At 42.4% G+C, this 23554-nt stretch overlaps 1 protein-coding gene across 1 annotated transcript; it reads right to left on the bottom strand.

Annotated features, from left to right (window-relative positions):
- Positions 1 to 1717: 1717 nt before the first annotated feature.
- LOC132391734 (E3 ubiquitin-protein ligase MARCHF5-like) lies at positions 1718 to 23554 on the bottom strand. The gene is made up of 6 exons (XM_059965297.1): positions 23400 to 23554; positions 18565 to 18767; positions 15030 to 15160; positions 10123 to 10306; positions 8057 to 8223; positions 1718 to 2876 (listed from the first exon to the last, which is right to left on the bottom strand). Exons 1-6 carry the CDS (start codon positions 23432 to 23434, stop codon positions 2718 to 2720), a joined length of 879 nt encoding a protein of 292 aa, XP_059821280.1. The 5' UTR covers positions 23435 to 23554; the 3' UTR covers positions 1718 to 2717.

The raw sequence follows: 23554 nt of genomic DNA, 5'->3' as shown, positions 1-23554 counted from the left end.
TAGTCCTTTAATTTTATTTTTAAATGTTTGAATAATATTTGTTTTATATAAAATTTTGTATAATATATTAATATAAAACATAACATTAATATAAATGCACTAATATAAAATATAACACTAATATAAAATATTTATATAAAAATAACCACATTTAAATAGGTCATTTATTATTCTGAATGTGTGTAAATGTCAAAGAGATTTAATGCAGAGGATATTGACTTGGGTAGGAAATGGGGAGAGGTTGTGGTCCTGATCTTGTCTTGTAGGCATGAATGTCCAGCACTTGCAAACCTTGATTGAGCCCAGTATTTTGACTTGGTGGTTATCCTGTCCAAATTCAATGCCGTCATTGTTCAGTCCTCTTTTCAGCAAGCGTCACTCCACAGAGCACACTAACTGGGTTATTTGTTTGAATGTCACAGATCACAGCAGACGTGTCTGAGACAGTGTTAAGCATTGAGCTAAATAAGTTAATGGAATATTAAGTCACCATAATCAACTGATACATGGCTTCAGACCAGTAGGTGTCAGTACTTTTAACCAAAAGTACCGTGGAAAAGTACTGTAATTTTATGAGGCAGCACTGTGGAATGACACTTCATAGCAACGAGTACCTGGTTTTAATCCTGACCCCGAGTGTTTACGTGGAATTTGCACAAATTCCTATGATCTGACAGTGATCCCATATCCCTGTTGGAGTATAGTCTGGATATGGGGTGTATGGCAAAACATTAACTTCAGTAGCTAACTTCAGCCACCAATCTTCAGATCTCAGTATGGACTGTAGATTAAATTTAAAATGCAGCCCTGGACAATGGGTTCCTAAGAGCCGTGAAAACAGCGGTTATTTGGAAGATCAGACAATGCAGATTTAACATTCACTTGAGTGTCTGTAGCGTGGGTGTGAAACAGTTATACGTCATTCAAAGAAAACATCATAGATACTCCGTAAATATAGAATTGTCCTTTGATCTTTAGCATATAAAATGTCATGTAGAGTTGAATAGGCCTCTCCTTTCAGAAGGGCCTCAGGATGATGCCTGCTGTGTCTCATTTTGAAGGGGAGAGGGAGATCGGATGCCCAAGACTTTTGTAGAGTACTGTGTTTGCCAACATGCAGTGGAAAGCCATGGGAGGAATTTTGGAACAGGTGCCGGGATGGGGTGGCATGGGTGCAGACACACCAATCTGGGACACCTGACAAGGTTATTTGATTCCAAACAATGGTTTATTGATAATTACACAATATGGCTCTGGTGTTTCCTGCTCCTTCCTTCCTCTTCTCCCAATGATGTTTGCTCTCTCCCTGCTTCCTTCCCACGCTCAGTCCAATAATAGAGACCCAATATCAGAATCAGGTTTATCATCACTCGCATACATCATGAAATTTGTTTTTGTGGCAGCAGTACAGTACAATACATAGAATTACTACAGTTCTGTGTAAAAGTCTTAGGCACATACTGTATATACATAGCTAGGGAGCACAAGACTTTTGCACAGCACTATGGGACTACAGGACTTCTCCAGACAGGAAACACATGTACTGTGATGCCTCTGCCCCAACCAGCAACACTCAAAACAGTACACCTCCCTGCAGTAGTTGCCAGGGAAAATAAATGGTAAGGGGCCTGAAGTCACATGCAGTTAGAAATGGCCCCGTTGACTTTATGAATGACTGACAAAGGACAAAGGACAACACTCAAAGGACAAACAGAGACAATTTATAAGGTGCCATTTTTATTAAATTAAATTTCTTCAGAATCCTTATTTTTCATCAACTTATTTCAAACAGCTTTATACAAATAAAAAATAAACAAATTTGATAGCAATTGTCATGGTTGCTATGGCAGCACAGAAAGAAAACTTAATTTAATAATAAATTTTCTGGAGATAAATTGTTATGAAGATACTGAAAGTCTCTTCATCTACAATGTCCTACTTTTCAAATATGTATAAAATCACTTATTTAGATGTACAATTTGATTTAAGGGTTGAAAGACTAAGCCCAATCTTTGACCAATTCCCAATGTAGCCTATGCAATGAGCACAATTAAATGTTCTCTGTGATCAAGTTTGTAAAGCTCCAGTTAATTGTCAGTATTTAACTATGGTCTTGTTTCGTGAAGATAATACAAGAAAGAAATATCATAATTCAGTGTCTGAACTCCCAACACAACCTGGCAGCCAGCGTCAACCACAAGGGATATCACCAGCTCTTTCCTCCTGGGGCTTCAAAGTGTCCATTTGTGGCTGGTTTGAGATTCAGCCCATGGCCACAGAATGACAGAATTAAACCTGTTTCATTACAGCTTTACTACAACAGAAGCAGGTTTGACGTACAGAGCTCAGGCACGAGGGGCCACCCCCCCATGAGAAAGCTGTCCAAATCGGCATATTTGAGAGCACGGCTGTGAGCTTTAGTGGATGCCAGTAAATTATTTTGTGGTAATAGACATGTATTCCTCCCAACTACTGAATCATAATAATAAAAGCAATTAAAGGAGAAACAGGCAGTTAAAAATCAGGGCAAATATTTGTCCAATAAGGTGACAGGATTGGAAAACTCAGCCGGGCTGCATTTTAAACCTCAGCAAATGTGGCTGCAGCACCACATCCGCTTCAAGTGGGATAACGTTAAACGCTAATTCCAGCAATCCGGGGAGATGGAACTTAACTGGGTCTGTGCCTGCCCAGATCAAGGCTGAGCATTCCCTGCTTTAGTCACTGCTCGAGTCCTCGTAGGCCTCCTGTGGATCTTCCTGCTCCTCTTCCCTCTCGGAGTAGTTGAGAATCCTGCGGTTCGCTTGGATGAGATACTGCTGTTGCCGGAAGTAAACCTTTAAAGCCCCCTTGATAGCAACAAAGGCAATTCCTCCCTACAATATGAGAGTGTGAGTGAGAGAGAGGGAGAGTAATTAGAACAAATCAGGCCAATGAAGCACTGAAAAATGACACTGGATAGTAAAGGCTGCTTCCTACAAATTACACTCAAGTTTTCTTATTTGAGATTGTGCTTTTTTTTTCACGTTGCCAACTCTCCAATCCCTTAATATCCATTAGAATCATAGGACTTTACAGCACAAGATGTTGTTTGGTCTGATGCTCCTGTGCCAACATTCTCAAAGAGGTAGCAGAAGTCCCAGTCTGTCTGGTCAATCCATTTATTTTCTTTTTAAATATAAAAAAGGTTTAACTTTATTCACCCAAAACACCCCACTCCAAAATTTCAATATCTACTTATTCTGTATCCTAGGTCCTAATGCACCCTTCCACTAATGGCCTCTGGAAAGCAACTTCCTGAAGAGCAGAAAACGCAACACCCCTCAATCCTACCCCGCTGAAGTTTAAATTGGTAAAGACTTCTATCTGATGAACTTATTATTAGCTGTCACTGGTCATGGGAAACTTTCAAAGAAAGATGCAATGTTCAAACTTTATATTTACAACCGCAGAAGCCATTGCTTCAGGAATTATGGGCTTTTCTAATCCCCGAGTTAAGATTTCCACTGCTATGCTGTAGGCATTATATTTTAGCAGGTTCTGCAAAAGCAGTATGTCCTGCTGGTAGAATGTTTTGGCTTTGGCTAGAGATAAGAAGCCCTGTTGTTCAACTTAGGAATGTTAAGTTAGCCAATCAGGATGGTGGAATTGGAAGAGCATGGTGGAAAGAGATTTTTGGCGGGAGCTACAGAGGGGATAGGGAAGAAGATGCCCGAGAATGCCCAGGGAAGGAGCATCCCAGTTGCACGAATGCATTGTGCAGATGAATGGCTGCAAGGAGGAAGGGCCAATGCTTCCGAGAGAGCCCGTTTGTTCAAGATGGATGTTGAGCGAAGTTGGAAATGTGGTGTGCTTTCACACAGACTGTTGGTCCAGTACGTGAGCAAAAGACAACTCAGGATGAGCTCCCATTTTATGTGCACATTAGACTGGTTTCACTGTAATAGGTCCTTTTTTTTTCTTTTTCCTACTAACTGTTCAATAAAGCTTAAATCTGTAAATATATTTTCTTCATAATTTTAAGTGGTGTACAATCTGATATTTCTTGCCAACCGATAATGGTGTATGGGCAGTATTTTCACAGCATTCACACAAATCGAGGTTTCTTGAATTAGAACAGTCCTGTTTGGTTGAACCCCAATTCCTACCGAACTGAGACATATATTGTTTGTGAAAGGTGGCCTTCTCACCACTAAGTCACATGGCTGTTAGCAGAGCAGTGTAATGAGCCAGGTTTGCATACGAGCCCAGTGAAGGGAGGCTACAGTTGTCCAGGGATTCTCGAATGTTTTATGACTGCTGTTTTAGAATTGATTAAATGGTTTGTGTGTTCAAGCCTGTGTTTAAACTAGTGTCAGGGAAAGTGACTAGGTACTTTAATATGGATGCCTCAGAGATTAAGGTTTGGTGCAATTCAAAGAGATTATCCAGAAATAATGCTTGTGTTTTGAGTGAGGTGGATGACGGAATTCCTGATGAATGGTCACTCAGAGAGTGCTGAGTTCCACAAAAGTTCTACGGAAAGTTCTGATGATTGACAGCATTTTGAACAACTGACTGATAAGGGTGTCGTCTTAATCCAGACTAACAGTGACGTGACTGAAGTTGCGCTGCCTCATAGGTTGGGAGACCCTGGACAGGCGGGGCCATGGGCAGTCCATATTTTTAGAGAAAGAGGACATGTAACTGAGGGCGAAGACAAGTTGTCGTTTCTTCAAAGTAAGGAAAAAGAGTTTCTGATGTTAAAAGTCTAACGGGTCCTTCAGCAGTTGACTTAAATACTGAGCCCATTTTGGCTATTACAGCACTGGTTGATAAATGCACAAGTGTAAATGCGGAAAGCCAAAGTCTTCATAGACTGGGGGTGTTCTCTGGAGTCAACCTCACACCCGTTGAGGAAGGCGGCTTGGATAGAGCAGACATCTCAGTTACTGAATGTACTCAGTACTCAGATAATGTGAAAAACGGAGACTAGTAGAGTGCTTCAAAGGTCCAACAGCTGATATAGTGATAAAGGCCGAAAACCCATTAGGCACGTCAGCTAATTACCTGCAAGCTCTGAAAGATACTTCTGGCACTGCTGGAAATGCAGCTGGTCTTCGGATGAAGTTTAGGCACACATTCCAGGAGGAAGGAGAAAAGCTGTCTGCCTACCTTTTCACCTTGGAGAAACTGGTGCATTGTTTGTGCCACAAAAGGGGAATTCAACTGAGAGAAATAGCTTGAGGATGGAGGGCGCAATGTCATGTGACATGACTGCTCGATGTATTCAAATGATCCACGAGTTGCGCCCTCCTCCATTTTACAGAGTTACTCGGAGAAGTTATAGAGGAGGATTGGAGAAGCAGGACATTTCCAAAAGCCGAGTAGCGTCTTCAGTAGCCTCTACTGCTGAAGTGACCCCTGATGCCACAGAGATGGATCCTTTGAGGAATAAGGTGGAAAAACCTTCAAGTTGAGCTGATTTGATGGACGTCTGATAATGTCTCAGCTAAATGTGATACGTCCCTTGGGAAACCGGACCTGCTTGTAGGACTTACAACATAGAGGAATGCTGCTGAAAAGGGTTTCTCGATTAATCAAATGAGATTGTGAGGGGCAGGAAAATCTTCAAAAAGTAAACCAGCAATTGATCAAACGGAGAAGAAAAGGGGCCAATCTGTGGAAGAATCCAGTAAAGGGACAGGCTGGTAATTTGGAGAGGATACGTCCCCATCAGTGTATAAAGTGCAAAACACTACCTCTGAAGGTTTAATGGGACCAAGTTCTGATGTATCCAAGTGGATTGAAGGTATTTATGTTAGAGCTATAGTTGATACAGGTTGTCAAGTTACTGTGCTTTATGGATCCTTTTACAACCTGTATTTGATGCATTTACCATTGATGCCACTTCGGGGGCTTAGTATTTGAGTACCCATACAGTGGTTATTTGTCGTTGAAACTAAAATTTTCAGAAGTAGATTTCGGAGTAACTAAGATTATTGACACAGCAATGTCGGTCTGCCTGGATCTAGTTGAAAAGGCTGGAGCTTCCTTTCTTGTGTGAATGAATACTTCCATTATGAGAAGGCTCATGGGAGCATGCAAAGAGAGAAATGGAAAGAACTTTTCGAAAGGCTTGTCCGTTCACCCTGTGTTCAGAGCCGCTTTTGAGAAGGTGCAAGTTCCTCCTAAGCAGGATGATGAGTAGAAGCGAGGAACTATGCAGTACACCCAGTCTAAACCTGTCATGTTATGTCTGGAGGAGTAGCTAGAGAGTCAGAAGACCCCAAATTAGCTGGCATGCCCAAAGCCTCGGCCATCCAGCTGGATGCTCCTCATGATCGGGAAGAAGAGTTACGCTTACCTGCAGGAGTGCTAGTGAGACCTGATCTGCAGAAATCTTTGGCTGTCTACGCAAACAGGATGACCTCAGGAAGAGATTTTGTCCTCAGATGTGGGATGCTGATTGCCCCTCTTTCTTCTGGATTGAGGAAGTTGACTTCGAAGTTATGCAACTTTGGTGATTCACCGATGCCCAAGGAATGCGGATTCGCAGTGGATTAACTGCGAAGATAATGGAATGAGAAGTGCCTTCTCTACTGACGAGTCTCACGTTGGTTGCTCCAAAAGTACTTGCCACACTATTAGAGCGATTGAGGACACCCGTTCCTGAGAAAGCTCTCGCCGGTTAGCACCAGCGGACGTTGAAGAAGTTCAGCAGCCCCTGCTTAAACGAAATTCAGTCATGGAACAGCAGGACCTGAGCTGTTGGAAGGTTCAAGTGATAGACAGGAAGAGCCAGGAGTGGTTGAAGCTGGAGAAGCTGAAGGTGAAATAAGGAGGTCACAGAGAGTCAGGAAACCCCTAGCCAGGCTGGCAGAGGATGCAGCTGGGAAACCAAGTGTTTTATCCATTCCTATGGTGAGATATACTACTTTCATTTACAATTCACAAAATTCATCTGTTACTAATAATGGTTCAATAAGTCCAAGTCATGAGGACATGACTAATGTTGGTATTGTTTGTGAAAGTTGGTTGTTTCACCTCCAATTCATGTGGCAGTAAGCAGAGTTGGTTAACGAGCCACTTGCATACGAGCCTGTGGAGGTTGCCTAATTAATGGGAGTTTACTGAGATTCATTTCAGATAACTTCTCCGAGATTCGTCATCTCGTTTTGTTGTGAGTTCCCGAGAAGGATGGTACCGGGAGCTTAGCTCCTGGCAGGGTCACCCATGGTGGTAAAGTTAAGGGGGAGATTCCCAGACAAGGAGCAATCCTACCAAGACCTCAGCGGTGGAGCTGACGCAAGATGACGACACGTCACAACGGCAGTGAAGGAGAAGGAAGACTGCAGCAGTGAGGGGTTCTCAGCCTTTACGTTCAATGCCACTGGACCTTGATCCTGATCTGTCAAGGACTGTGCGTGGTGGCTGCCAGTGGATCAGCCTCCTCAAGTTAACTAAAGTCACGCACAGGCATTCTCCATTCAGAGAATAACACTGGCTTAGGAGAACACCGTAGTCAACTTGAGTGGTAATACTACTACTACTACTGTTTCAGATGCATGGAGAGCAGAGACCACCCAATTTCTTCCTAAAATCTGTAACAAAAAAAAACAAAAAAAAACCAAGAATCCAGAATTCTTGGATTAATTTAGGCATAATCATATATTTAGGAACAGCTTAAGAGTGCTCTAAGGAATGGATTACTCTGCATGGATTCAAGTAGCAGAGGTATGTATATAGCTGATCTATTTTTATTGATGCTGATCAAGAAAAGAATGTTAGGCAGCAACTCAGAGCTCTCTGGTCTCCTTCCAATAGCAACAATGGGTTTTGGATATTGACAATAGAAAACTCATGATGGCAGGGTTGTAAGACACACAAAACTTGGTATTGGGCTAAATTAGGTGTGAAAGTTGTACAGCTGACCCATGCTAGGAAGCAGGATGCACTCTGATCACAGCAGAGCTTCAGAACCGGTTTCATCTCATGTCAAAGTTACAGATGGATGGGCAGAGCAAATGAAGAACCTTAGAGCAGGTGGAAACAACAGAGGAGATTGCACTCTCACCAAAATAGTTCGCTGCAGATTGGAGTTCACGCTGCTGAATATCAACTTGCCGACTAAGCTGGATATTGTTGGGAAGACAAGCGCACCGCATAGGATGCGAGAGACAGACGCATGATCACTTCGGTAGTTGGTCTCCGCGGGTATACGAGGAATGGAACATCCGCAACCTGAAAAATACACAGGTATGAAAAGCCACAGTGAGAGACAGATAGACGACCCCCAACAGTTTGCTTGAAAGAATCTTATATAATCTAGTTTAAAAATTTAATCCATCCAGTCATCTAATGGCATCAACCTTCAAAACTGAACACTAAAACCTCAAGCTGTGCTATATAAAGGCACAGGATGAACTGTCTCAGTGGATAGCCAACAGCTAGTAGATGAAGAAATCAATGATAACGTTTTACTTACGGCAATATTTGGGATTATCCCATCGGAACCAGGAAATATTCCTGTTACTGCTCAACGTGTGATAGCCTTTTCAACTTTATTGGCTAGGAGAGCCACTTTACTGAAGTGTAAGGATTCTAATCCACCTACTGTCTTTTATTGGCTTTCCTCCATTATGTCCTGTTTAAGTTTAGAGAATATAAGAAGTCGGACATTTGATACATCCTTTAAATTTGAGCAAATCTCGTGACCCTTTATTCAATATTTTCATTTGATTTGATTTGATTTATTACTCTTCCAATTTCTTTTTCGAAGTTTTAGATTTGATCAGAAAGTCTTTCTTTTCTTTGGTTGTATCCTCAGAATGGACTGCCCAGTCCTGTTTTTTTTTGTATAGTGTAGTGGGGTTTTCTCTTCTTCTTTAATTAATAATTTGAAGTTTTTTTTCCTTTCTTTATGAACTGATAAGAGGAGAATTAGTTGCCTTTTTTATTATATATGTTATATACAAGCTTAACACTATGTATGATTTTGATAATGTCTATTTCACTTTGTTTTGTTATTGATATATATACATTTGAGATAATTCTCCTCCTGTCTGTATTTATACTCCTTTGAAATCAATAAAAAGATGGCTAAAGAAAGAAGAAATCAATGAAGATTCAATACCAGATATAAATGATTAAGCAGAGAATCTGGGGAAGTACAGTATGCAATGGAGAAGGAAACATTGCACTGAACTGAATGGCCTGTCCTTGTGCATTTTAACCTACGAGTCCAACCTCCTCCTGCTGTATCTCTACAGGACTGCTGCTCATCTCAGTTTGTTTAAAACACTTGTGGCTGTGCATTCTGCCACCTTGTGCCAGGTTCTGGAACTCCCCACTTGAACTTTCCTTGCTTTTGTGCAAATAAATCTGGTATGTATTAGCATGTCACATGGTGTTCTACTAATGAAAGTTGCTGTTGTTGAATTAGGCAACACAAACAAAATGCTGAGTTCCTGCAGCACTTTGTGTATGTTGCTTGGATTTCCAGCATTTGCAGACTTTCTCCTGTTTGTTGTTGAATTAGGACTTGGATTGACTATCCCTCAGCTCAGGGTTGGTGTTAGATTCATAATAAGCAGTGATGTTAATCCATACAACTAAACCAAACTTGAGCCCAGGTCCTGGGTTTGATCACCTGCACCGACTATTCATACCCTCCCACTGGTGACAGTCATGGAAATGAACCTTCGCAGGGAAAGCCATTCATCCACTTCATCTTTGGAATAATTATCCAATTATTCCCACTCCTCTATTCTTTCCCAATTGTCTCCCAAAATTTCCAAGCATGCACTTAAGACAATTCTCTTTCCATTGCCAATAGTAAGCAGCTCCCATCACTTTCAGATAATGCATAACTTGGTGAGTTTCAAGAAACATATATGTATTTCCCTTAAATCAGGGAATACTAGTTTCTTGCTGTGTTGATCAGCCCCATTTTTGTCCACTGTCTGCTCTAATAAAAACCCCAATTAACATTTACTCCCAATTCTTGATTAGTCTCAGTGTGTGAATGCACCATGACCACTGAGAATTAGATCACAGCCAGACTTTTAACCCGATTCATTAAGGGCCCTGTAATAATGTCAGTCTGAACTGGGATCAGTTGAATGGAGGCTGGTGCTTCACCTGGGAAAATGCTGCTGAGAACCTGAAGCTTGCTGGAGTACTTGCGCCACATCCGAAGCACAAAGTCCTCCCATCGGATCATCTTGGCCAAAATGAGCATCACTGGAATGGTGGGGAGCCCCATCAGCAGGAAGAGAGGGTCCGCCCGCTCCATTAGGTCCAGACCTTTCTTGTGCCCAACGACCTACGGAAAGATCAAGGCAAACTGAGTTAGTAAACTGTGCTCTTCAATACCTTTTGTCATACAGAACAGCATAAATTATAGGAGTTACTCTCGCTTTCCATCTCATCCATACTTTCAAAAACCCAGTCAGTGCTACACAATGCAGTATTAACCTTTGCGATCCACATTAAGTACACATCTGTCCATACCATCGAGCACATCTACAAGGAGTGCTGCTAGAAGAAAGCAGCATCCATCTTCAGGCTGTGCTCTCTCTCTGCTGCTGCCATCAGGGAGGAGGGAGAGGAGTTTTAGGTCCCTCGCAACCAGATTCAAAAGCAGTTATTCACTTTCAACCTTCAGGCTCCTGAGCCGCCATGCATAATATCACACATCTCAACACTAAACTGATTGCACAACCCATGGACTTACTTTTATGAACTCTATAACTCATGTGCTCAATATTATTCAGTTAATTTATTTATTTTTGTATTTGCAAAATTTGTCTTTTTTGATTATCAATCTTTTGTGCGTAGTTTTTTATTGATTCTGTTGTATCTTTTCCTTCAAGATATCCCTGCAAGAGAATCCCTGCAAATAATGAATCCCAAGGTAGTATATGGTAATATTTACTGTATGTACCTTGATAATAAATTTACTTGGAACTTTATTAGTTCCATTTACCGGTATGGTCCATCACCTTTCATACATTGGAAATTCAAGTACTTGTCACTCTCCACCCCGAGGCACAGTGTTTGCATATTCCAACCACCTTCTTCATCAAATTCTATAAAGAAGTTGCTGTGATTTTTGCAACAATTTGTACAAAAGATTGACAAAAATCAGTGCATTGCGTACAACATTTCTATCTTTGCACAAAAGCAGGCCCTTTGGCCCACAAAGTTCAGGCCGACTACTCTGGATGACAATTTGGATCCTTGTCACTTCTCAGGCAGGAGTTGACGTGTTTCACCACCAACCCCGCAAAGCATTTCATTACAGTGGACGTAGTGCTACAAGACTATAGTCATTGAAGCAGGCTACCACGTTCTTCATAGGCACCGGCACAATTGAAACCTACTTGAATCAGGCGAGGTACCTCAGACTGCCAAAGCAAGAGTTTTAAAGATAGCAGTGAACACTCTAGCCAGTTGAGCAGACAGGTCTTTAGTACTCGGCCAGGAACCCTATCTTGCCCAGATGCCCTCACATTGGCCTCAACGACTGAAATCATAGGGGCATTTGGGCTGTGGGAGTTTGTGAAGGTTCTTCCACATTCCGATAGTCAAAGCGAGCATAGAAGGCATTGAGCTCATCTCCGACCAGTCTTGTTGTCACCTATGTTGCTTGGTTTCACTTTGTACGAGGTAATAGCATTCAAGCCCTACCACAGCTGTCGAGCATCCTTCAGTGATTCAAGTTCAGTCTGGAATTGCCAATTTGCACATGAACTGGCTTTCCAGAGATCATGCCTGGACCTCTTGCATCTTATTTGATCACCAGACCTGAATGCCTCTGATCAGGCCCTCAGCAGATGGCAAATCTCATCGTTCATCCAGGGCTTCTAGTTGAGGAAGACTCCAAATGATTTTGTGGGGACACACACATCTACAACTTCTTTTATAAAGTCCGTTTCAACCATGGTGTATTCAATCAGATCCTCTGAGTATTTGAACATGGCCCAGTCCACCGACTTGAAGCAATCCCACAGCTGCTCCTCTGCCTCCCACAAGCACCTCTGTTGTCCTTATCTCTCGAGCCTCTGCCGCCATACCTGCATGCTTGAGAGTTATGTCTGCTGAGTCCTTTGGAAGCTTGAGAAATCGCTAGTGTGTTTACATGGTTGAAAAGTATGCTGCTTAAAGGAAGATTACAGGCTACAGATTGCAGTGAGAGTATCCAGAAGCATGCTTAAGCAGCTCACAACACAGAGAAATGGTTCAATGGCGCCACCTAGTATAGGTTATACAATACCATCTGAAGATCAAAGTAATGATTTTTAAATTAAAAAAATTGCATTTAATGTTGCTAATTCATTTAGATCATTACTTAAGATTTGTTTTTACTTAAAAATGTATAACTATCTCATGAGTGAAGGACATGGCTTTACAGAGGCAAAAGGGATGGAAAGCTGCATCTGTGATGCCACCACTAATGTCACAGAATTTCCTTTGAAGATATCCGGACTCTTTCCTTGCAGGTAGCAGAAAGAAAGAACCTGCTGGGGCTGCCCATAGCTGCTTTTGTAGCCAGGATGGTCTGCCATGAACTTTGAAATAGGCTGAGAAAAGGAAGCTCTGAAGAAACGGTCTTCAAGGGGAGTATCTTCTGCATCCTGACGGCGGTGAAAGTGGGAAGGCTGCAGCAGGTTGTACAGACTCTGGTGTGGACTCCCCCAATGGGCTCTGGATTTGCTTGTCAACATTCTTTGGTGGCCATAGTGAAACTGACATTCCCACATCAAAATATAGAAAAAAAATTCACAGGCTTCAGTCAAAGGAATAACACCCTCAAAACCTAGCAAATCCAACAATGGTGACATGGACAGAAGCAGTGAGTCCAGCAAATTAAAAACACAAAATGCTGGCAGAACTCAGCAGGCCAGACAGCATCTATGGGAGGAGGTAGTGATGACGTTTCAGGCCGAAACCCTTCATCACTCCTTCATCAAAATAAAAACAAAAACTCCCTTCTAGAATGCAATAAATACAAAAAAAAAACTTCACGCCATCTTAAAAGTTTCTATACTCAGGAAGTTAATCTAATCATTTTAGTTACTCCTCTATCAATGACCTTAATCACTGTACTCTAAATACTTTAAGCCAATTTTTATAATGCTGCCTACACTGTAAATACATACTGGGATTCATGCAGTTTATTCCATATCCATACTTCTAATTTTATTTTTATATAATTCTTTATTATTTAATTGCTGAATGGTGCTTTTTGTTGCATGTTGTATCCTGACCTACACACCACAGCAATTTCTTAATACATGTAAATGTTTATGGTGAATGAAGTTGATCCTTGATTTATTGCAGTATTTATTATTCCCACACACATTGTTTATCAATGTCACGCAAGCAAGAAATTACAACGCAAACTGGTGTATATGTTAAAGTCTTTCCCGAGCCTTATAGGCTCATCAGGCCAGTGTTTATGCCGGTTTCCATGGTGTGAAGCGACTGAGAGTACGAGACTCCCCCCAGATAGGATGCCAGTCTATTGCGAGGTTAACCCCGGCATTTTGTCGGTACCCATTTTCAGCTGGGTGGACTAGAGCAATGTGTGGTTAAGTGCCTTGCTCAAGGACACAACACGCTGCCTTGGCTGGGGCTTGCTGGTGTATATGACAATAAACTGATCCGAATCTGAACAGATCTATTTCTGCTTCAGGCTAGCTACAATTAGATGGCTGTCTGGCAGCTGTCCTGAGAAAGTCATGGATGTCGCCTTGACCAAACTTTCCTATATTACAATCTTCCTTACATTACAATACTAAGCACATTAGCAGATTGCACTAAGTACTTGACAGTCATGGTAAAATTTTGTGAAATGTCAGACGAAAGTCTGAACAACTCCAAGTGACACTTCAGCTCTTTGAGAGCTCACAGCTTACAGACAGCAGCTGGAGTCTTCCTTGGCCTCAAGGCACAAGTGGCATCAGGTTGTTTGAATGAAAGAAACCATGCTGAGTTAGTGGCACGTGAACAAAAGACCAAAGGGTTTATCTGTCTCTCAATGGTTGTAGGTCGAACCCCTATTTATTGAGGCACCTTTCCCTTACTTCTTGGGACTTCACCTAGACTGAAGAATCGCAATTGAAGGATGCCTAGGACGGACCCAGGGCGATTTCATGAGTTGGAATTCAGAGTTCTCCTGACAACAGCAGAAATCAAGTTCCCCCACAACAGTGCCAATCAAGTGGGGCTGAGAATCGTGAGCCCTGAAATCTTTGAAACTTACTATGTAGCATTCTCTGTGGTTTATTTGTGCTTTCTATTCTATGATAATAAATTAGGCTTAACTTACTGTTCGATTGTATGATTATTACCACATCTCTGGGACACTTGAATTGGTTTGGGTCTTCTGGGTTTGATTGACTCAGCCCATTACATTGTTAAGTCATTTGTAATCGTTATGAGCTTGTGAAAAACATATAGAAACACCATTCTCTTTTATACAGTAGAGCAGAGACCATAAATACCTCAATCTACAGCAAGTCACTTGATGAACCTTAAGAGTGAGGTTAACTAAAGGTTCCAGCTACAGTCATATAATTCAGATCAGAACTCTGTGCACATAATGAGTGTCCTTAGTCAATTAAGTTACAGGAAGGGCAGTCAATTTAGAAGTTTTCCTGTGAAAGCCTTTGTAGGCAGTTCATTCATAAAATATGTGCTGTAATTAAAGGAAGATCAACTTTATTTGTCATATGTACATTGAAATATCGAAACACACAGTGAAATGCGTTGTTTGCATCAGTCCGAGGATGTGCTGGGGGCAGCCTGCAAGTGTCGCCATGCTTCCGGCGCCAACACAGCACGGTCCCCAACTGGTCCGTCTTTGGAATGTGGAGGGAGACCGGTGTAGCTGAAGGAGACCTTATGAGTCAAGGGAAAAACATACAAAATCCTTACAGATGGTGGCAGGAATTGAACCGTGATCTCACAGCTGGCAGTGCACAGCACTGCACTAACCGTGATGCTATCGTGCCACTTACAGACCCGGCATGAGGACCAACCTGCATCACAGTCACTGCTCCATACGTCACTGCTGACCAGTACACAGTCCCCACCACGATGCTGGCTGCTGCAAAAGGGCTGGCTTTGGACAGAATGCGGTCAATTTGGTGTAAGGAATAAACCACAGGACCTGAAGAACAGAGTTACACAACTGTCAGGACAAATCCTCACTGAAAATAATACACAATACAAGCCACATGTTCCGATGAGCCCCCTCTGCCCTCTGAATTCAAGGCCAGCTTCATTGTTATTTTCATAACTTCTCGCGCTTATGCATAACTTGTCTCTATCTTGCTTTACTAACAGAATGTTTCTGATTTGCTTGCCTTTACAAAGCTTGTTGGAAGTATATGGTTAGCAAATCAGATATCACTGCTAATTCACATATCCAGGACCCCAGGTTCAATCCTGACCTTTGCTGTCCCTATGAAATTTGCACATTCTTACTAGGACTGTGTGAGTTTCACCTGAGTGCTCTGGTTTCCTCTCGTATCTCAAAGAAAGTTAGTTGGTCAGTGTGACTTGACCCTGTACACACTGGTGGCAGGAGGAGGTGAAGTGAATGCAGCACAAGTGAGTTAGTGGATAGATCACTAGGAAGTAGTAGGCTTGTAAACCTGCACTGACTCAGTAGGTTGAATGGCCTTTTGTGTTGTGAGAAACATAAATACATGAATTTGCACATTTTTCTCCAACCAATCTCAACTCACAAGGTCAAGTCTCATCCCAGACTGAGACCTGTATTCCAACAGTTTGAAGGCAAAATGGATCTGGACACAGAACATCTTGGTTTCAATAAAGTACAGCAAAGTTCAGGGAAAATTATATATATATATATCAGCATATACAACTCTGAGATAAATTGCAGGCACACTCAATAACTCTGTAAAATAATAACCATCACGCAATCAATGAAAGACCACACCAACCTAGGCATTCAACCAGAGTGCAAGAGATATCAAACTGGGCAAAGACATAAAGAAGGCAATAAATATTGAGAACATGAGATGAAGAGTCCTTGAAAGTAAGTTCATTGGCTGAACATTGAAACATTTCAATGATGGGGTGAGTGAATTTATCCCCTTGGGTTCAAGGACCTGATGATTAGGGAGAAGTAACTGTTCCTGAACTTGGTGCTGTGAGCCCCAAGGCTCCTGTACCTATTTCCTGCCGGCAGCAGTGAGAAGAGAGCATGTCTTGGGTGGTGGTGATGGTGGTGGTGGTGGTGGGGGGGGGGGGTTCCCTGATGATGATGTTGCTTTTCTGCAAGTGTTTCATGTAGGTGTGCTCAACAGTGGAGAAAGCACAGTGAGAACATACAATCCTACAGTGACAGATCTCAACATACAAGTATGAGGCAGTTCACTTGGAGAGTAAGGAAACCAGGGTTGCCATTTGCTCTTAAGTCAACAAACATAGCGTGGGTGCAAAAGCTATGAATCTGCCACAGGAAATTGCCATTCCCTGTACCAATGAATGTGCACACACATTTGCAGAGTGATCCTTTTGGTCTGTCCATGTGCGGGATCTGCAGCTGCTCAGGCCTCGCACTTGCTCCAGCAGGAGCACAGCTCTGAGCCACACACTAGGTAAATGCTGCTCTTCTAGCAGTGACAGGATGGTATGGTCAAAGGATATGCGACGAAGGTAGGAGAATGGGATTGAGAGGGAAAACTAAATCAGCCACGATTGACTGATGGAGTGGAATGAATGGCCTAATTTTGCTCCCATGTATAGTGGTATTGTGGATCGAAGAAAATTGGGTGAACCTCTCAGGATTCATTATCCATTTTCAAAATCATGTTATCATCAAGGGGCCAACATTTATTGTCTACCTGTAAATGAAAACTCTTGGAGTAGGCATGCGAGTTACTACAGGGCATTTTGTAGATTGTGATGGAGGGAAGAGGAGGTTGATGGGCTGTCAGTCAAATGGGATTCTTTATCTTGATCATTGTCGCTGGGATGACTGATCTCCAGCAACCAAAAGCTATGAGGAACAACTCCATTCATGATGTGTTTTTCTTTTGATGGCTGCTCACTTTAGTTTTACCAGAGGATGCCTTGATGCCACACTCAAATACCGCTTTTAATGGAAATCATGTTCAACTCTAAGGATGAGGTGAATAGGAAAAGATATTTGAACACATTATTTGGAATCACAATTATCCACACATAGGAACCAGTGGAACAACAGTCAGCTGGAGGAAATCAGCAGGTCTTAACTCTCCTGACTTCCTCCAGCAGGTTGCTTGTTGGTTGGGTTGAGTTGTTCTCTGATCTTGGCAATCCATTTGCAAACATTTTATCACCATACAAGGAGATATAATCAGTGTGCTGTTTATTTGGTGTATCCTCCAAATGCTTGACCTTTATCTACTTATCAATCAGTTGATTGATCGTCATATGGAAACTTTAGGTCTGGAGGGGATCTCGTTGCTGCTTGGTTGCACAGAGAACTCTGCGAATTGTGGTCTGGCATTCTGCCCACATTGGCTTATAAATAGGATTGAGGTCTACATGTATGTTTATAGAATTGTTTGCAGAAAACCACGCTTCAACAAATTATCTTGAAGTCTCTTTCACTCATGCCCAGTCAAATTTGTGTTTCTTGTTGCTTGCTGCTCCAGATTCCAGAATCTGCAGTTTCTTGTATTTCCAAGAAAACCTCTTGAATAAGCCTCAATAAATCTAAATCCTAGAAAAAGTTATGGATATGGCCCAGTCCATCCTAGAGCTTTCCCAAACATTGAGCACATCTACATGAAACACTGTAGTAAGAAAGCAGCAGCAATTATCAGGGACCCCCACCACCCAAGACACGCTCTCTTCTCACTGCTGCCATCAGGAAGGAGGTACATGAACTCGCACCACCAGGTTTAGGAACAGTTACTACCTGTCAACCACCAGGCTTCTGAACAAAGGGAATAATTTCACTCAACTCCAATTGCTCCATCATTGAAATGTTTCCCACAACCAATGAACTCACTTTCAAGAACTTGTCATCTCATGTTCTTTATATTTATTGCTTATTTATTTATTAGTATTATTTCTTTTATTTTGTACTTGCAGTTTGTTGTTTTTTGTACTCGAGTTGAACGTCCTAGTTGGGTGGTCTTTATTGATTCTGTTATAGCTATTCTATAAATTTGTTGAGTATGCCCCTGAGAAAACAAATCTCAATGTATTTTACATATATACACTTAGATAATAACATTTACTTTGAATTTTTACATCTTGTGTACGCACCACAGCAGTTTCACATAATTTCACTGGGTGTCAACTCACAACTGTAAAGCACAAGGAGCTGTATGGGTGTGCTTGATTGGTATTGCTGCTATTGTAACTCCAGGCTTGATTTAGGACACATTATTCAAATGGCTCACTGGCTTGAGTTGACATTGGAATTGCCATTTGGCTAGTAGCTGATTGGATACAACACCTGCAGATCCCTGATAGGTCATTTCGAAGATCCTTGATAGGTCATTTCCCTTGTAGATTTTGAAGGCAGTGACACTTAGCTTAGTTGCTTACCTAACTTTGGGAAGACAATCAAGTACTCCGTGTTGCACTGCGGACACGCCACCCGGCCTGTGCTGTTCCCCTTCTGTTTCTCGTCAAGCCATCGCTGTAGACATGCCTGATGGATCCACTTTGTTGATCCTTTACACCGACATGGGCTTACCCATTCTGCAGAGCGATCATCAAGGTCAGTGGCGAAGCACACCCAGCAGTTCCTGGGCAAAACAAACGGGGAGAAGTTATGAAATGAGTTACTGTAACTGGGTTCCTTTTGATAACTTAAACAGCCTTAGGAAGGAAAGTTAATGGGGAACATGGTGAGGTTGTCAGCTCTGGTACTCTTAAGGATTTTATTGATCGATTTCCCTAACTCTGACGTCTGAAAGATTGGATTGCTGCTGCATCCATCTCCTCAATCCTCTTGGCAACTCGAGTTGGCAGATACCTCTGAAAATTCAAGCAGATTTATTTTGTTTTATTTTGAGATATACCACGGTAACAAACCACTTCGGCCCAATGAGTCTGTGCTGCGTGTATCCCTCTAAACCTTTCCTATCCGTGTACCTGTCCGTATCCCTCTAAACCTTTCCTATGAGACCAACTAATCTACTGACCAATAAGTCCTTGGGATGTAAAATGAAACTGAAGAAAACCCACATGATTACAGGGGGAACATACAAACTCCTTACAGGCAGAAGCTGAACTGAACTCAGGTGGCTGGTGCTGCAATAGTGTTAAGGTAACAGCTAAGCTACTATGCCACCCTTTGCTAGGACAAAATTCACACAGATGCTCTATAAGTTTCTAAGGACAGAAAACCCAGACACCCAAAACTAATGAGGTAAGAGCAGTGTCTCTGAGTAGACATGGTATTGGAGGTGGTGGGGGGGGGGGGAAAGAAGCTACTGCACAAGATCGAAATAAGCTGCAGAAACTTGTAAACCTAGTCTGCTCTATCATGGGTACTAGCCTCGGCAGTATCCATCTTAAAGGAGCGATGCTTCAAAAAGTCAGCATCCATCATTTAGGGTCACCCAGGTCATGCCTTGTTCTCAGTGTTACCATCAGGAAGGAGGTACAGGAGCCTGAAGGCACACACTCAGCAACTCAGGAACTGTTTCCTCCACCTTGCCATTCAATTTCTTCCGCAAAGACAACAAATTTCATGGCATATGCCAGTATTATTAAACCCGATTCTGATAAATATGTCAACTATCAATCGATCAAATATATCTGTGAGCACGTTTGATGAGCTAAGTGATATTATCAGTCTGGTCTGGAAGATTGTTTCAATTCAGTCTGGAGCAAATAACTGAGCCAGTATTGTCTGGTTTGACGCAGGCCAATTACTGCGTTGTCTTACACTTGGATGATGCAGATGAAAATATATCACGGTCATGTTACTTGCAAACCTTATCTCTTCAGCAGCTGTGGGTCAGCAGCCTGTACGCTGTAGAGTGCTGTTTGTTAGCAAAGCTGCCTTTTTAATTACAAACCGATTACTGCTTGCAATTTGCCTTAAGGTCTGAAGTCTGGTTCTTATTCGAATTAGTGTCTGCTATATACAAATAGTTTCATAACTCCAGAATAATCCTTAACAGGATGCCTGCCGTATCCATTTCCACAGTGCCCTTAGCAACCTACATTAGTCGGAAAACCAACTCCACAGTCATGGAGTCATACAAGATGGAAACTGGACCCAAGTCTGTGCCAACCATCAGAATCAGGTTCACTATCTGACCTCAGATGAAGGAGTCAATTATCAAGGATGAGGTCTCAGGCTACTTGGAGATATATAATAGGCTGTAGTCAGCACGGTTTTCTCAAGGGAAAATCTTGCCTGACAAATCTGTTGGAACTATTTGAAGAGATAAGCAGGTTAGACAAAGGAGAATTAGTCAATGTTGTGCACTTGGATAGTCAAAGGCCTCTGACAAGGTGTCACACATGAGGCTGCTTAACAAGTTATCAGCACATGGTATTACAGGAAAGATTCTAACATGGATAAAGCAGTGGCTGATTGGCAGGAGGCAAAGGGTGGGAATAAAGAGAGCCTTTTCTGGTTGGCTGCCGTTGACTAGTGGTGTTCCACAGGGGTCTGTGTTGGGACCGATTCTTTTTACGTTACATGTCAATGAATTAGGTGAGGGAATTGATGAACAAGAGAAAATCTGTAGATGCTGGAAATCCGAGCAACACACACAAAATGCTGATGACCTCATCAGGCACACACAGCATCTATGGAAAAGATTAGTCAAGGTTTCAGCCCAAAACATTGACTGTACTTTTTTCCATAGATGCTGCGTGGCCTGCTGAGGTCATCAGCATTTTGTGAGGGAATTGATGGCTTTGTTGCAAAGTTTGTAAATGAAATAAAGATAGGTAAAGGGGCTGCTAATTCTGAGGAAGTAGAGAGGCTACAGAAGGAATCAGACGGATTAGGAGAATGGGCAAAGAAGTGGCAAATGGAATTCAGTATTAGGATGTGTATTGGTCATATGCTTTGGTAGAATACATAAAAGAGTAGGCTATTTTCTAAATAGAGAGAAAATGCAAAAAATTGAGGAGCAAAGTGACTTGGGAGTCCTTGTTCAGGATTCCCTAAAGGTTAACTTGCAGGTTGAGTCTGTGGTGAGGAAAGCAAGTGTGATGTTAACATTCATTTCAATAGAATATAAAAACAAAGATGGAACATTGAAACTTCATAAAGCACTCATGAGGCCTCACTTGGAACATTGTGAAGAGTTTTGGGTCCATTATCTTAGAAAGGATGTGCTGAAACTGGAGAGCATTCAAAGAAGGTTCATGAAAATGATTCCAGGATTGAACAGCTTGTCATATGAAAAACATTTGATGGCTCTGGGCTTGTATTCACTGGAATTCAGAAAAATGAGTGGACCTAATTGAAACCTATCGAATGGTGAAAGGCTTTGATAGAATGGAAGTGGAGAGGATGTTTCCTATGGTGGGAGAGACTAAGACCAGAGGACACAGTCTCAGAATAGGGAGGTGACCTTTTGGAACAGAGATAAGGAGTAATTTCTTTAGCCAGAGTGTGGTAAATCTGTGGAATTCACTGCCACAGGCAGCTATGGAGACCAAGTCTTTATGAATATTTAAGGCAGGCAGAGGTCGACAGATTCTTGATTGGTCAGGACATGAAGGGATATGGGGAGAAGGCGAGAGATTGGAGCCGAGAGGAAAAATGGAACAGCCATGATGAAATGGCAGAGCAGACTCAATGGGCCAAATAGCCTAATTCTGTTCCTATATCTAATGGTCTAACATATGTAACTAAATTTGTTGCTTTGAGGCAGTACAGTGCAAAACAAAAACTATAAAGTGCAAAACAAAAACTTTAATATAAATATTAATAAAAACAGAAAAGAGGCACAGAGGTAGTTTTCATGGAATCTGATTGCAGAGGGGGAGAAGTTGTTGAATGTGTATGTTGAGTCCCCTCTTCCTCCTTCCTAATGTCAGTAATGAGAAGATGGTATATCCTGGATGGCGAGGGCGCTGCTTTTTTGAGGCACTGCCTTTTGAAGTTGTCCTCAATAGTGGTGAAAGCTTCTGCCTGCATTGGAGCTGGATGACTCCACAACTCGCTACAGCCTCTTTTGATCTTGCACAGGGAAAACATCCAATCTAAATGCTCTCCACAGTACATCTGTAGAAACTCACTAGCCTTTGGTGACAAACCGAATTGATCTCAATCTCCTAATAAAGTAGAGCCACTGGAGTGCCTTTCTCATGATTTTTTATCAATACTTCGCGGCCAGGATAGATTTTCAGAGATATTGATGCCTATACATTTAGACACATCCTTTATTAATCCCACATTTTATTTCCCCCCCATGCTTTTGCTAATTGGCCCCAGATTCTGCCCATTGCCTACACACTAGCGACAATTTACAGTGGCCAGGAAACTCACATCCTTTTGGCATCTGCAAACATAAGACAAAGGAGCAGAGTCTGTTTTACATTTCATCGTGGCAAATTTATTGTCCCTCCCAACTCCACTTGCTTGCCTTGTAACCTTTGACAGCTGTAAAGACCCAAACCAAGGTAGCAATAAGCCACCTGGTCCTTCACCTTTCTCACACCACCAGCCTTGATGATACATTATTATACATTTTAGGGCGAGGGTGTTCTTGAGATTGATAATTATTTTTTCAAAACAGTGGCAGAATAAACAGTGGATCAACGTGAGAACGGAAAATTAAGGAAGATCAGTGGGTAGAACTGGGGCAAAAGTGGGAAGAGTAGGCAGTATGGGGAAGGGCACAATGAGGAGGGCAGTGTGGAGAGCAAAGGGGGGAGGGTGTATGTGAGAAGGCAGATAATTGAGGGTGCCTGTGGGGTGTGGGGCCAAGGTATGGCCAGTGGGCACTAATGGCCACAGAGGATTGGCAAGTTGGTAAAGTGGGCGTATATGCAGCACGGTGAGAGGGAAGGGTATGAGGGAGCAGTCAGTAGCAGAAAACTGTAGGTAGTGGGAAGCTACAAAGCAGAATACATGGGGGACACTGCGAGAAGACCAGGAGGATGGAGGAACAGTGAGGAAGAAGGTAGGACGGGACAGAAACAAAGGGTGGGGAGGGAAAGGGCCGCAGGGTGAGAGTGGGCAGTGACAGAGAGGGAAAGGGTGAGGTGAGGGTGACGGGGAGGGGATAGAGGGTGGTGGGGGGAGTACAGGGCAGGGTCAGGGAGGAGAGGGGAGGGGAAGAGAGAGTGAGGGTGAAAGTTGAGAGAAACAGCAACGAGACCATGATTATATATCCGCGACCTAGCCCGTCTGCTTCCCACACCCTCTCTCCCCAAAGATATCACTGTCTCCGACTCACCGCTCCAGCCCCAAGAGCCCACCTCCCGCTGCCATATCTAAAGCAGCTGCTGCGAAACCAGCTTCAGGCGCAAAAAAAATCTAGATCCAGGCTTCGGGCCTCATAGTGCGGAACTCCAACCTACAAGCTGATTGGACAATCGCTTTTAGAGCGAC

Source organism: Hypanus sabinus, chromosome 1, assembly GCF_030144855.1.
Source record: "Hypanus sabinus isolate sHypSab1 chromosome 1, sHypSab1.hap1, whole genome shotgun sequence".
Classification (NCBI taxonomy): domain Eukaryota; kingdom Metazoa; phylum Chordata; class Chondrichthyes; order Myliobatiformes; family Dasyatidae; genus Hypanus; species Hypanus sabinus.
The sequence above is the reverse complement of the archived record's forward strand: the minus strand, read 5'-3'. Positions and strand labels throughout refer to the sequence as shown.